The 15,827-nt window shown below is 38.1% G+C and overlaps 1 protein-coding gene across 2 annotated transcripts in view; it reads right to left on the reverse strand.

Moving 5' to 3' along the window:
* The window catches only part of PDZRN4 (PDZ domain containing ring finger 4), a 351,915-nt gene that overhangs the window by 13,177 nt on the left and 322,911 nt on the right, over window positions 1–15,827 (reverse strand). For both annotated transcript variants that reach the window (XM_035002869.1, XM_035002870.1), the window contains 2 exons: window positions 7,095–7,193; window positions 4,398–4,460 (listed from right to left, as the gene is read on the reverse strand). In XM_035002869.1, the coding sequence (XP_034858760.1) occupies window positions 4,398–4,460; window positions 7,095–7,193 (162 nt within the window). The remainder of the gene's footprint in view (window positions 1–4,397; window positions 4,461–7,094; window positions 7,194–15,827) is intronic.

Raw genomic sequence — 15,827 nt, forward strand, 5'->3', positions numbered from 1 at the left:
TGTGAACTCCACATGACTGAGCTACGGTCTCCAGTCCCAGCATTATGTCCTTGTCCTGGAAGGACAGATCCCATGTTGTAGAAACACATTTCCATTCAGAATCCTATGTGGAGGGAAATGAATTCACCACAGAGGTCTGGTGTTAAAATGTAATTTATTGTTTTTTTTTTTTTTCAAAATAAAGGCCACTTTAGCCAACTGGCTGGTAGATCCTATTGAACTCAAGACATTAGTCTGATACCCAGAATGATATTGGGGCAAGAAATGCAGCCCTGGGTTCATTCTTCAGCAAAGAATGAAAAGCTTTGAGGAATGGAATCAGATAGAGCTTTCAACCTTCATTTGCTCTTGTTCCTGAAGGATGTCTCGTAGCTACAAGATTGCTTCTGGGAAAGCGGTTTGCTGTGCCTGAAAACACTAGGCAGACATAAAGGTGAAGGACCCAGAATCACACGGAGGAGATAAATGAGTGAGTGCATCTCCACAGTTTAATGGAAGACTTTAGTTTTAAGAAAAGAGAGGGAAAGAGAACCAGGAGAAAGGCAACATGCAACTTTTGTCATAAATGAGGGAAAACTGCACTAGAGAACATGTCTTGTCTCATTCTCTGTGCATGGCCATATGTAAATATTGATTTCAAAGCAGATATTGCCTTGACTTAGAAGAGATTTGTGGCATTACAAAGATAAATCAGCCAAAATCTCACTTTAGGCCCAATCTCTTGTATGTGCATATGAGTGTGTATGTACGTGTGTGTGTGCACATATGCGTGCTGAACCCTAAAAGCCTAGAAATGGTTTAACATAGCTTTTTTTGCATGAATGTGCCAATTTTTAGATTTCCTATATTGATGTACCAGAGGTGGGTGGGCAACTAAAATTCTTGGCATCTGACCACCTATGGAATTTATTTGAAAACCCAGGAACCTAAGGCAAAAGAGGCATGATGTATTTTAAGTGTGCTTATATTTTAGTGTGGAAGGAAGGTAAATAATATACAGAGATACAGAGGTGGACAGAACAGAAATGGGAGGAAAACAGTTCTCCAAAGGGAAGAAAAGAAAAGTGTAGGAACAAATGCTGGGGACAAGTTTATGCATAGGGCGGAGAAAAAGAAAGAAAGTTCAGTAGGAGTCTTATTGTCCCACTGCTTGAGTTTTTGCAGGGTTTTGTCAGGGAGGCAGTAATCCTTAGGAACATGACTGACTTTTTTGGCCAACATGAGATTAGGCTGCTGACATGGAATACTGTACGCTTACTATCCCAAGGAGGAAGTGAGAATACAGCCCTCTCTGATCGTGGATATATGTGGTCTTTAATTTTTCCTCGGTGGAGCTCAGAAAAGCCTGCCTTCACTCAGCATTGCAATTTTGTGAGAGGACTTCCCCATATGAATTCCTGAGGCCACATCTGGTACCACAAGCTTGTGGCAATGGCACAGTATATAGAACTGTCAAGCACTTGCAGAGAAAAAAACACACGAGAGTTAGAACGTGTTCTCATGAAATTGGGTCGTGGTTTTTCTTCTGTACAATCTCTACCTTGGGCCAATCTCGTGTGAGTACCCGTGTGTGGGTGGTGTCCCTGGGTGAGGTCATCTAACAGACCCGCGATGTACTACCTTTAGAAAATTTTAGCTACACGATTAGGACAGGACCATAGAAGTACTCTCCTTAGGTCATCATGAACAGGAAATTAAAACCACAATGGCTCTAAAGAGATTCATTTAAATAAAAGCCAGCCAGGAAACTCCAAGGATAAGAAGTAAATCCTCTCTTTCTCCACTTCTCATCTCCCTGAGACAGGAGTCATTAATTGTTCATTACAGGGTATCCCATAATCTCCTCATCAGCCATATGGGAGCTGTTTGTCTATGGGTACAATTTTGTCACAGTTTTATTTAATATAATTTCACCATCACCCTTAAGACTCTTTGTTTCCTATGTGTGCAAACAGACTTGAATTCTAGGCTTTTTAATGTGACATGTATTTGTTCATTAAGTGTGACATATTTGTCACTGAATATAAAGTAATCAGGCAGACAACAGCATTTTGTCAATCCCGCTGTTGTTTCTTCAATGAACCAACTCCATTAAGGAATGCCTTATTATCCAGCAAATATTTTATCTGAAAACTTTATCTGCCTCTAATATAGCCAAGAATAAGGAAGTAGCAAAACAGATAGTATGTATATATGAAAATACATGTATTTTATTTCTATCTACCTCTATTCATAGAACTAATAGATGTAATTTTAATGACTGTATTTGTAGATTTAGCTTATGGGAAAGTGGTTAGCTGGAAATTAGGGAGGGAGCCAGTGAGGTTGCAGTAGAAGGTGTCAAATGTGGAGAGTAGATGGTGAGAGAAAGAAGTGACAGCTGGAAACAACAAGAGAAAAATGACAAAAAATACACGCAACACATCAGAAAATGTGGCCAATGAGGGTGATTTCAAATTGGGGCACAAAATCTTCCAGACCTTTTAACCATTTAGTATTTATTGTATTATAGCATCGTGTAATGATTGCTGGGCACAACATGACCTTGAGCATCATAAGAAGGTTACATTCTTTTCCATTGAGTATATTCAACTGTAGAGGTTAACAAGGTGAACAATACATTTATAATTGTTTCCAAATCAAAATAGTGATAATAATAATAATAATAATAATAATAATAAAATATGTTTGAAGCTTTCATTATCTGGATGATACACAAAGATGGTATCCTTATTTTTTAATGAGGCTAGATCAATAAAACTTTACTGCAGATTTTATTCACTTATCCTATCGCTCTCTCCACTGAATACCTCTGTTTCATTCATTCATTTATTCATGTATGATTGAGAAAGACACTGAAAATGTGGTAGCAAACAAGACTATGCCTTGGTTTCCTGATTCACTCTCCCTTCCCCTGATAGAGCCAATGACACAGTCCATTCTGTTTAACTACAGGTCACCACTTAAGGAGCTATAGAAATAGAAGTCATATATTCCTGAAGTTAGTAGGGCCATGAATGACCACTAATTCAGACTTTTTTATTGTTTCCTAATTGGAGTCTTAGGAGAAGGTACTTGATGAAAAAGGAGTTCCGCAGCATCTAGCTAGAGAAGAGAAAGGGTATGAAGAAGAGTTGTGGATCAGTGAGTGGAGCCCTGAAGAAAGGCAAGAAGAGCAGAAGGCTGGGCAGGATAACATTGTGGTATGGGTCCCAGGCTGTGCTGGTGCACCGTGATCATGACAATGCCCCACTGCCTCGTCATCATCTGTGTGTGCACCTATCTTTCTAATTGCATGGGGAGCGCCCCAAATGCGGGGTGGCATCTTGTCTATTTTTGAAGCCCTGGTTCTAGGCAGAGTGTCGAATCCATTCCTGTTGGATGCAAAGCAACATTCGTCAGGCATTCGCATCTAGGAAGGAGAAGTGGGAACTGTGGGTCTGTCACAAAGTCTAAAAGTTATGCAGAATGTTCGAACAGTTGATAACTTCCTCGATTTGTCTTCTGAGTCATCTTCCCGGCTTTGTAGTTGTGCGATCTGCAGTAAACTCAACCCTGAAGGGCCTCAGCTCTTATTTTGGGTTAATCTGGACACACAAGCTGGGGAGCTGTGTGTCTTTCTGCAGCACTCTCTATGGGAAAAGACTCAGAGGAGATAGAAAGGGTCGAGGCAGGTATAGGAGAGAAACTTTGGCATTCAAGGTTAGTCCTAACTTGGCCTGGAATTCTTTCCAGCTCCACATCCCCCTGATGTTCTGCTTATCATCTTGCCCATTAAACTGAAATGTAGTCAGTCTCTACATTTTCACATTTCCACGCGGACAAGAAAGCATTTTCCCCCCACCTGTCTCCAGCCACTCAACTGTAAATAAATCAAATTTCTTCAGACTTCTAGACTTTCAGGTTGTCATGGAACATAGGAATCCACGTTTACCTAATTTATTCTGGAATAGGCAGCAGTAACATGCTGCTGCCGCTGCCAGTACCACTAGAAGTTAATGTTTGTTACTTACCATGCACGGTGCTAAGCATATCACACGTATAATCACATTTAAGCTCTGCAACAATATGTCTTAGTATTGCCCTTTTTTAAGATGAGGAAACAGACTTAGGATGAGAGGCAAAGTAAGGTGGCCGAGTAGGTGGTGGAGCTGAAAGGTGAAGCCGAGTTATCCAAGTCCAGAGATTATGCCTTAATCACTAATCATTAGCCAATAATTCTTAATGAATAATACCATCCTTGCTTAAAAAATTTTTTAAACAATAGCTTTTTGTTTTGTGGATGTTATCATCTAGGAAAGACAAATTCTTTCCTCTGACACTTCATAAAAAACTAAATAAAGTTGAAACTATTGAACAAATGGTAGGAAACTAAAGGAAATGACCATGCCACATACTTGCAAAATCCGATCCCCTTCTCGAATTCGGCCATCTTTGGCAGCAATGCTGTTTGGATCTACCTGTAATGGAGAAAACATACATCTTTAACTGGATATGCAGTATTCCCCCAGGAACTTAAAAATAGGGTTTAAAAAATATTTTTAGTAACCTGGTTCAAAATTCTCTACTGATTTATAGAATGCATGCCAAGGTTTTCTGTCAAAAATCACTGATTCAAAAAATATAAGTGGACTATTTTAGAATTAATAATAATAAAATTAAAGAGAACTAGAGCAGAACTTAACTATTTTTCTCTCTCCTTCCCTTTCTTTCTTTTTCTTTTCTTTCTTTCTCTCTCTCTTTCTTTTTTCTTCTTCTTCCTTTTTTTTTTTTTTTTAACTTCCATTCACTCATTTCTGTATCCAAACTGTCAGACATGGTCCTCAGCTGACATGATTTTCAGCAGATGTTAATTCTAGGATTCTCTGAACCCAGGAAATTTGCTTTCTACTAGGGTGATCTTTAAATCCTGGTTTAGCTGTTTTAGAAAAGCTGAGAGCTATACTGTAAGTCCATACTTATTAAAGAAATTTCTGTCTCATGAGCACATTAATTTAGAAAGAGATTTATAATCGATGTTGCTTGAAAAATGAAAAAAAAATCCTATCCATGTAGATTATTACTAGGCTCTACATTATAGGGTGAAGTGTATTAACTACAAAATATTTTAGAATAAATAGATATTTAAGCCTTTATTAGGAGTTTACCAACATTTTAATGGGCCAAACTTGAGTGATGAGTTACAGTTCACTGGGGGTAAATCTATCATATTTTGAATGATGGCTCAAAGCCATTTATTTGAGCTTACTCCATCAAAGCTTTAATTTAAGCAAAGTATTTCTAGTGTAGCATGAGGTTGATCCATCCTATCCAGATGTTAGGTATTACTTTCTTATTAGGTGGTGCCACCTAATAAGTGAATTTTAAGTGATCAATCAAGAACAAAAGACACTTTGGGGCGCCTGGGTGGCTCAGTTGGTTAAGCGACTGCCTTCAGCTCAGGTCATGATCCTGGAGTCCCGGGATCGAGTCCCGCATCGGGCTCCCTGCTCGGCGGGGGGTCTGCTTCTCCCTCTGACCCTCTTCCCTCTCGTGCTCTCTGTCTCTCATTCTCTCTCTCTCAAATAAATAAATAAAATCTTTAAAAAAAAAGAACAAAAGACACTTTAATTACATGTAAGAAGTATAAGGAAAATATTCCTTCCAAGTACATATGTTCAGTTCCTGTGGCTTCTTTATTGTCCCTGGAAAGTTAAGCTCCAAAGCTGGCATATTTAAATGGTAAATAGAGACTTACTAGAAGGAAGGGAGGTATGATTAATCAACTGTATCCTACTGAGAAGCCGTTCACAATCTAAAAGTTTGCCTACAGAACCGTAATCAAACTAATGCCAAACTTTGACATTTGTACCTCTGTGCCTATTACAAAAGACAATTCTGCGACTATTTCCTCACCATAATTGGAGGGATTACCATAGCTGTCCATTCAAAAGAGGTGTATAAGTCAAACATTCTCTGGAGATTTTTCCATTGCAAGATCCAATCAGTAAATTCTTCGGTAAAGTGATAAAGAATAACGTTTACATTTATAGAGCTGGGTAATTTTCTTTTCTTTTTTTTTTAATGTAGAATTTTTTTATGTTATGTTAATCACCATATAGCGCTGGGTAATTTTCTAAGTGCATTAATTACATTATTTTTTCCATATTCTAAACACCTCTATAAAAGCAATGAGATAAACATTGTTGTACCAAGTTTCTAGTCAAGGAAGCTGAAGCTCAGTGAGTCAGGTAATGTTGTTAAGATCACGGCCAAGAAGACCAGCATGAGACATTAATTAGTATCTAGTTTGTCTAACTTCTTTTCACACATATACATATACATATACATGGTTTCACACACACATTTATGTGTGTGTGTGTAGATACATATATAGGAGGAGTTAGGCAATACACACACATCTATGTACGTATGTGTTTGCGGATATATATACACATATATATAATTTTCAGTCATATGTACATATAATTAAAATAAATTATACCTTACTACTTCTCACAAAATGATTCTTTGGCCAGTCTTAAAAGATCACCTATAATAATAAATTTTGCTTCACATTTTTTTCAAAGTAATTAACACTAAGAAGAGTGTTTCACATTTAGGTACCTAACTTTCTGAGAGTGATTATAGGGGTTGAATGAAACAAACTCATAGATACATTCCTTGGATATTCAAATGTATCAATCCTGCCAGCAGAGTAAAATGTGTAATATTTGTGATATTAGATGTAAAACAATTAGTCGATGCTCTTGTTAACAGCACTAATAAAAGGAATGGAAGGATGAATGTTTGCCCATCAGAAACTTTGTTTGACTTTCTGCATACTTAGGGGAATTTATTCAAATTTAGGCAACGTTCCCATTTTTGCAGTTTTCCTTACTGGGATTCTTTGGTGAAAGCATCCCCATTAAACAAGCTGATAATAATTACATTACTTGGGCAACATAATTTACTTTCTTAACTGAAAGTGACAAGGATTGGAACATGGCCAATTCTTCACATTCAGGCCTCCCAAGGATTTTCTTGACGTGAGTCATTTGACTCCATTCTTCGCAGTCTCCCTCCCCCTACCTCTCCTCCTCAGCATTTCTTACCTCGCTGACATAAATGCCTGTGTCTTCTTCATCATCCGTTCTGTAACAGACTGTCAGGCCCAGCTTCTCTTGACTACTAACACGACACAGCTCGACCTCCTGAGAGAAAAACACACACAGAACGACATTTATCTCAGAAAGAAATCCCACAGCAGAATGGAGAACTCACTGATATTCTCTGGGTCGCCCTGGGAGGTTTTCATAATTACTGCCCAACATTTGAAATTAACTTACATTACCAAAATCATCTGAATGTACCTTCAATGTGTATTTCTGTATACTCAAGCCAGTGTTTCAAATTTTCATTGTACAGGTGGAAAAGTGCAATTCTTTTGTATCAAATCATAAACTTAAAGCCTAAAAATTATACAATAAAGTATAAAATATGCATCAATCAGTAAGATATTTGAGACTGTCAAAGTAAGTAGAAAAATGTTCATAAAAATACTGGGAGTTACTGTGATTTTATTTGTATTTTAATAAAACAAAACAAAGTTCAAATTAAAAAAGACTACACTGGGCCCTGTATCAATCCTTCTTTTGAGTTCTATACAATATGATAATCAGCAAGTGTTTTGTATAGCTCAGGCCAAGGCTTTCTATTATTTTGTAGAATCTCTCACCCTTGGAATGAAATGGTTCATCCAGGCTGAAGGGAGAGACATCAACAGGCAATGATTCAAAATGAGGCAGTAAATGAACATGGAAACACATTTACTGAAACACATGGCTAAGGGGCTTGAAATGTCAGTCCTTAGGTAATGTATATTGAATCTATTTCCTGATTTATGTTCAGTAAAATAATAATAAATTTCAGTGTATTTCATTTTTATATAATGAAATAGACTTGTACTACTCTCAGAAACAGATGACTTTAGGATAAATTGCATAATTCCAAGCACTAAAAGACAAATTGGTGTTCTCATCATGGAGAACTTGTTCCTATTGGATGAAGAATATAAGGTCCTTTGGTAAATATCAGATAAGATAAAACAAAGTAAATTTAAATGGGAAGAGAAGTCTGGATTAAGTTTCTGGAACTCGGACTCTGTGGGAGCTACAAATTTGTCTGCCTTGCTTAAAGCTTTCTCCAGGTCCTAGAACAGGGATAGGCATAGTGTGGGCACTCAGTAAATCCAGGCTAACGGGTGGCTGCTTCTATTTCAGATCTTTCCTGATGTTTGTAACTTTCTGTAAAAACAGTAATTAAGCAGTCTTCCTTCTTTAATGGGAGATAGGTTTTGTGTGTGTTGTGTATGTGTGTGTATGCATGTGTGTATGTGAATGAAAAGAAGATTTTGAAGTTTGATTGTAATAAGCATATATTTAATGGTGTATTATTAGAAATAGTTACCAGGATTAAATAAAGAAAAACTCGCTTAACTTCAAACAAGAGGATATTCTCCAGTACACTCTGTTGAATTTGAAGAAGGATCCTCCCTTTCAATTTTGTATCTCAGGGCAGGCCTTGTCATTGGAAAATAACCATTTATTTTAACGACATGCTATAAACCATAGGTAAATCCTTAGCAAGGGTTGACTATCATAAGCTCTAGTGACCAATAATTTCAAGGCTGATAGCAAATTAAACAAAATTTAGACCCTCTGTCCTGAGATACGTACTGTAAATTGGTGAACTCCATGAAACTATGAAGAACGACTTTGTAACTGGTTGGCAAAGATACTCTAAATTCCACTCCAGTGGATAAAAAGGGCATGGTGTATGCTAAACGGTAAAGAAAAAAAGGTGGAAAGTCCTCTCACCTTGAGGAAGAATAGGAAACAGTGGTGTGATTTGGCACCGGAAGTAAAAAGTACATACCCAGCAAGGGTATTTTCAAAACTGGCAATCATTAATGCCTCCAGAGGGAAAAAAAAATACTTGACTGAAGCTGTAACATTAGGAAGAAATTACAGCAACAAAAGAGCTTCAATTACAGCAATGCAGTATACGGTTAAGGAGTAGAGAAGCTTATGATTCCTAAGAGGCCTACAAGGAAACCTAAACACTCCATAAGGAACTGAGATTGGGACCTTTAAATTAAAGCAAATGAGGAGCTGTAGTCAAAGCTGTGCACTGACTTTCAGTGTCCTTCTGATAGCAGGGGAGAAAGTCCCTGTGCTGTGGGAAGACATTTCCAGAGGGAGCCTTGTTTTGTAAGTGTTTTCTCGACATTCTCAAGGCTGCAGCATGGTTTTGGTGCTTGTTTAGGAGATGCACACTGAAAATATTCTGCAATAAAATGGAACCAACCTATGAAGACACAGAGGGCATAAGACTTCAATACCACAAATCAAAGCATCAACTTGAGAATCACAACGGAAAGAAGACTAAGATCCTGAGGTCAACATAATTTTTCAATATTGTCATCCTATCAGACCTAAGCAAAGCTGCAGAATAGGTCTCGAAGTTACCTATAACATCTTTGTTTTTTAATACCCCACGTTTAAGACACTCAACACCCTCCTATTTCCTTCTAACTGTCTGGAGTTGCTAGAGGTCTGCCTGTGTAGGCAGCCAGTGGAATTTCAGGTTTGCCATCTTATCTACCTATCCCCTAGCAAAGTGGGCAATTAATGTTACCTTCTACTTTCTCACAAGTAGCTCTTAGTATATAAAGAAAAGTGATAAATATTTCTTAAAGAGATCATCACTAATAATTATTTTTAATTACGTTTATAATTCTACTTCCAGTATAGTTAACATACAGTATTCTATTAGTTTCGGGGGTATAATACAGTGATTCAATACTTCTATACAGTACTCACTGCTCATGCTGGTAAGTGTCCTCTTAATCCCCATTGCCTATTACACCCATCCCTCCCCCCAACCTCCCTTTGGGTAACCATCTGTTCATTCTCTATAGTTAAGAGTATGTTTCTTGGATTAATAATTATTTTAAATATTGCTCACTTAGGGTTTGGTTCGTATTAATGAAGACTGAAAATACAAAGCCTTAATTCAAAGGACTAAACTTCAGGTGGTAGGATTCCAGTCGCTGAGGGAGGGAGACTCAAGTGAGATTTCCTGGATCCCACAAACCATCCAACACCAGTCCCAAGTGTGGACTTGCCATTCTTTCTTTGGTTGAGAATGTTTCAGACACTGCATATTTCACACTAGTACACAGAAGCATACATTTTAGAATCAAAGTTCCTTTAATTCTATGATAAAATAACTTCTAAGCATATACCTGTAGAGCATCTTGTTTGTATGAGGCAAAGGTGGCTTTGTAAAGCCTGATTATCTGAAAGAAAGTCTCTAGTACAGGTTTAATTTCGTATTCCTTTCACAAAGCACACAAGCCTCTGACTTCTGAAGAAACAACCTCCTGGTAATAGAGAATGTTTTCCCTAACAACTTTCATACCTTTCCCTCTGTCCCTAGGAAGCTGTTTGATGAAAAACATAAAAGTGAAATGCTACCTCTGTACATTTTCCCCACAGACAATTCTCAGGTGTATACGAATCAAAGCCAGGCATGCACGATGGCACTGCTAGCCATCCTTAAGACATGTGTGACTGGAGTGGAAGAATCGCTTCATATACCTGGTAAAACTACATTCCTTCGGCTTAAATGTGCTTTAAGATGCTATGTTCTGGAAACATGTATAAAGTCCCTTTAAAAATAAAATCATAGTGCCTCATCCTGTGAGAAACTGACTGCATGGAGATTGAGGGTGGAGGAAAAGGTTAGTTAGTAAAGCTTGCTGTGAAACATCCTTCCAGTCAGAGAAAGAATGGGATCTATACATAAATCAGTTGCCCTACAGTACTGTGAAATTTTTATATATTTTATGATTGGGTCTAAGGAGGAACAGGGAACTTAAAAAGAAAAGAAAAAACTTTTGCTTTCTAGATAGGACTCTGTTGCTGGAGGAAGAACTGAGGCTTGAAAGTGTCTACAGTGGCTTTTTAAAAGGCAAATTGTTTGCAAACTCTAGAGAGCTCGGAGGCCCGTGCCATGAAAAGAAAATTCAGAGGCAGTCAGTACAACTGAAACAACCCAGGGCCAGACAGGATGGTCACTGATGTCAACTGTCAACTGACAATCTTGGGAGATTGGGGCGGGGGGTCTCTTGTGTTGATATCATCCTTTTCTTTTATTTGTGTTCCTGGTTTATATTTATCAGACAACAAATGTACTACTATACAAGATTAGTATTAATCATGTATCATTGTCTTACATTTTGTAATGTTGATTAGTAACTAGTGGAATGCCATGCTGACTTGTTCTAACAAAACATTTATTTAAAAAAAAAAGAATTAGTGGGAAGTATAAAAACTTAAACTCCCACAGCTAAGGGAAGCTAGAGAATTTACTATGAAAATATTGCTTCAATATCATCATCTCCTCAATAGTGAAAACCAGGTATAATACTTACTAAGAAATAAATAACAAAATCCTGGAATACCCACATCACTAGGACAACATCAGGCTCACACACTCCATTTCCAAACACCCATAAGAAGCTTCTGCACCTTTTAACTAAATCATGTTTCTGTAGAGACAGCAGGGTAAAAGCGAGAGCAGATGGTCATATCTTTCCACTAACATCCTTAACCTCAGGTCCTTACTTAGCTACGTTTTCTTTCTCAATGATATTGTTGTGAAATGCAGGCAGCTTTTATTTATTTATTTTTATTTATTTTAAATTTTATTGTGTTATGTTAATCACCATACATTACATCATTAGTTTTTGATGTAGTGTTCCATGATTCATTGTTTGTGTATAACACCCAGTGCTCCATTCAATATGTGCCCTCTTAAATACCCATCACCAGGCTAACCCATCCCCCCCTACCCCCCCCCGAACCCTAGTTTGTTTCTCAGAGTCCATAGTCTCTCATGGTTCATCTCCCCCTCTGATTTCCCTCCCTTCATTTTACCCCTCCTGCTATCGTCTTTTTTTTTTTTTTTTTAACATAGAATGTATTATTTGTTTCAGAGGTACAGGTCTGTGATTCAACAGTCTTACACAATTCACAGTGCTCACCATAGCACATACCCTCCCCAATATCTATCACCCAGGCATCCCCTCCCTCCCACCCCCCAACCACTCCAGCAACCCTCAGTTTGTTTCCTGAGATTAAGAAATCCTCATATCAGTGAGATCATATGATACATATCTTTCTCTGACTGACTTATTTTGCTCAGCATAATACCCTCTAGTTCCATCCACGTTGTTGCAAATGGCAAGATTCCATTCCTTTTGATAGCTGCATAATATTCCATTGTGTATATATACCACATCATCTTTATCCATTTATCTGTTGATGGACATCTTGGCTCTTTCCATAGTTTGGCTATTGTGGACACTGCTGCTATAAACATTGGGGTGCACGTATCCCTTCGGATCACTACATTTGTATCTTTGGGGTAAATACCCAGTAGTACAATTGCTGGGTCGTATGGTAGCTCTATTTTCAACTTTTTGAGGAACCTCCATACTGTTTTCCAGAGTGGCTGCACCAGCTTGCATTCCCACCAACAGTGTAGGAGGGTTCCCCTTTCTCTGCATCCCTGCCAACATCTGTCATTTCTTGACTTACTAATTTTAGCCATTCTGACTGGTGTGAGGTGGTATCTCATTGAAGTTTTGATTTGGATTTCCCTGATGCCGAGTGATGTTGAACACTTTTTCATGTGTCTTTTGACCATTTGGATGTCTTCTTTGCAGAAATGTCTGTTCATGTCTTCTGCCCATTTCTTGATTGGATCATTTGTTCTTTGGGTGTTGAGTTTGATGAGTTCTTTATAGATTTTGGATACTAGCCCTTTATTAGATATGTCATTTGTAAATATCTTCTCCCATTCTGTCGGTTGTCTTTTGGTTTTGTTGACTGTTTCTTTTGCTCTGCAAAAGCTTTTTATCTTGATGAAGTCCCAATATTTCATTTTTGCCCTTGCTTCCCTTGCCTTTGGCGATGTTTCTAGGAAGAAGTTGCTGTGGCTGAGGTCGAAGAGGTTGCTGCCTGTTCTCCTTCAGGATTTTGATGGACTCCTGTCTCACATTTAGGTCTTTCAACCATTTGGAGTCTATTTTTGTGTGTGGTGTAAGGAAATGGTCCAGTTTCATTCTTCTGCATGTGGCTGTCCAATTTTCCCAACACCATTTGTTGAAGAGACTGTCTTCTTTCCATTGGACATTCTTTCCTGCTTTGTCGAAGATGAGTTGACCATAGAGTTGAGGGTCCATTTCTGGGCTCTCTATTCTGTTCCATTGATCTATGTGTCTGTTTTTATGCCAGGACCATACTGTCTTGATGATGACAGCTTTGTAATAGAGCTTGAAGTCCGGAATTGCAATGCCACCAGCTTTGCTTTTCTTTTTCAACATTCCTCTGGCTATTAGGGGTCTTTTCTGGTTCCATACAAATTTTAGGATTATTTGTTCCATTTCTTTGAAAAAAAGTGGATGGTATTTTGATAGGGATTGCATTGAATGTGTAGAATGCTCTAGGTAGCATTGACATCTTCACAATATTTGTTCTTCCAGTGCATGAGCATGGAACGTTTTTCCATTTCTTTGTGTCTTCCTCCATTTCTTTCATGAGTATTTTATAGTTTTCTGAGTACAGATTCTTTGCCTCTTTGGTTAGATTTATTCCTAGGTATCTTATGGTGCAGGGTGTAATTATAAATGGGATCGACTCCTTAATTTCTCTTTCTTCTTTTTTTTTAAATATTTTATTTATTCATTTGAGAGACAATGAGATAGAGAGAGAGCATGAGAGGGGGGAAGGTCAGAGGGAGAAGCAGACTCCCTGCCGAGCAGGGAGCCTGATGTGGGACTCGATCCCAGGACTCCAGGATCATGACCTGAGCCGAAGGCAGTCGCTTAACCAACTGAGCCACCCAGGCGCCCTAATTTCTCTTTCTTCTGTCTTGTTGTTGGTATATATAAATGCAACTGATTTCTGTGCATTGATTTTATATCCTGCCACTTTACTGAATTCTTCAATGAGTTTTGGCAGTTTTGGGGTGGAGTCTTTTGGGTTTTCCACATAAAGTATCATATCATCTGCAAACAGTGAGAGTTTGACTTCTTTGCCGATTTGGATGTGTTTTATCTTTTTGTTGTCTGATTGCTGTGGCTAGGACTTCTAATACTATGTTGAATAGCAATGGTGATAGTGGACATCCCTGCCGTGTTCCTGACCTTAGGGAGAAAGCTCTCAGTTTTTCCCCATTGAGAATGATATTCACTGTGGGTTTTTCATAGGTGTCTTTTATGATATTGAGGTATGTACCCTCTATCCTATACTCTGAAGAGTTTTAATCAAGAAAGGATGCTGTACTTTGTCAAATGCTTTTTCTGCATCTATTGAGAGGATCATATGGTTCTTGTTCTTTCTTTTATGAATGTATTGTATCATATTGATTTGCAGATGTTGAACCAGACTTCCAGGCAGGCAGCTTTTAATATCCCAATTTTCTCTTCTTAGGAACTCTCTGGGATTCTTTGGGAAATAAAGAAGTCACATTTTTCTAGGCCCAGGTTGTCTGCTTCTCACTGTGGGCTTTGAGTCATCTTAGGAAGTAATAAATTACTCATTTTGAATGGATTTTATACCTTAACAAAGAAATATTAATTTTGTGTGTATTGTTAATCGGGGGAGGGTGGATTCATGAAGCCGGTAATTGGTAGTCTATGTCATCAATTCTGGACCAGGAATAGAAATGGGAGACTTAAATTCAAGGTAGATGAGAAGTGATACTTCAACTATGTAGTTACTTCTACCGCATCAACTAGAGAATCATGCCAACTGCATGGAAAGCTGTTCTTTGATGGGCTCCCACCCAGTCCCACTCTGTCTAAAACAAAGACCAATGGCATGTGAAACTAGGGGAAAACTTCCGTTTATATCAGTAATTTTTTTGTTGTATCTTTTGAGAAAACTGCAGTTGCTTTTAGGTATTAGGATCATGTGGTTTACCTTTGTAGAAACCCTGAAATCCAGGATTATTCACAGGTGACTCTTGAGTTTTGAACAGACATGAACATGATCATTTATTAGCTTACTAATGGCATTGCTAAATACCTACCATCATTTTGTGGCTAGATTTTCTGATTTATATGTTAGTTCTTGGTGGGGGGGGTCTCCCTCAAAATTGTTTAACATGTCATAAACAATGTGTAGAAAAGAGTATTCATGAACTCTTATTGCCATAGCTGCTTTTCTTTTAAAATACCATTTTTGTTGCTCTACTGTCTGATCAGCACAGATTACTATTCCTACTCTAGCATGTTTGCTCTTTCACTTTTCACATTCAATAATTCCCTCATGCCCTCTCCTCTCTTCTTGAACAGCTTGGAATCACAGTTACCCATGATAATCTTTAATAAAAATCTACAACTCCCTTGTGGTTCTTTGCTTCCACTGTATCATCCGGCAAGAAGGCAATCATGGGTAAAACCAAATATCACTTCCCTATGTTCCCACCTGAGCAGCTGCATGGCCCTGGAGGAAAATGCACAACCATGCTGACCAAACTGACTCTTTAACTGCAAATTCATTACCACAGATGTCAAATGGACCATCAATGCTGTCCGACAATCACATTATACTTTCCTTGTCAAGTTGTTCCTCTTTATCTCAAATTTCCAATAGGACCTACCCACGTTCATTTGATGACCTTGCCTCAGAGCCCATTGGATGAAGATTATTATCACCTCAACCTTCCACTCTCCCAGACTTGTATTTTATACCTCTTTTCTCTGCATTTCT

Source organism: Mirounga leonina, unplaced genomic scaffold (assembly GCF_011800145.1).
Source record: "Mirounga leonina isolate KUSES-001 unplaced genomic scaffold, KU_Mleo_1.0 Mir_126, whole genome shotgun sequence".
NCBI lineage: Eukaryota > Metazoa > Chordata > Mammalia > Carnivora > Phocidae > Mirounga > Mirounga leonina.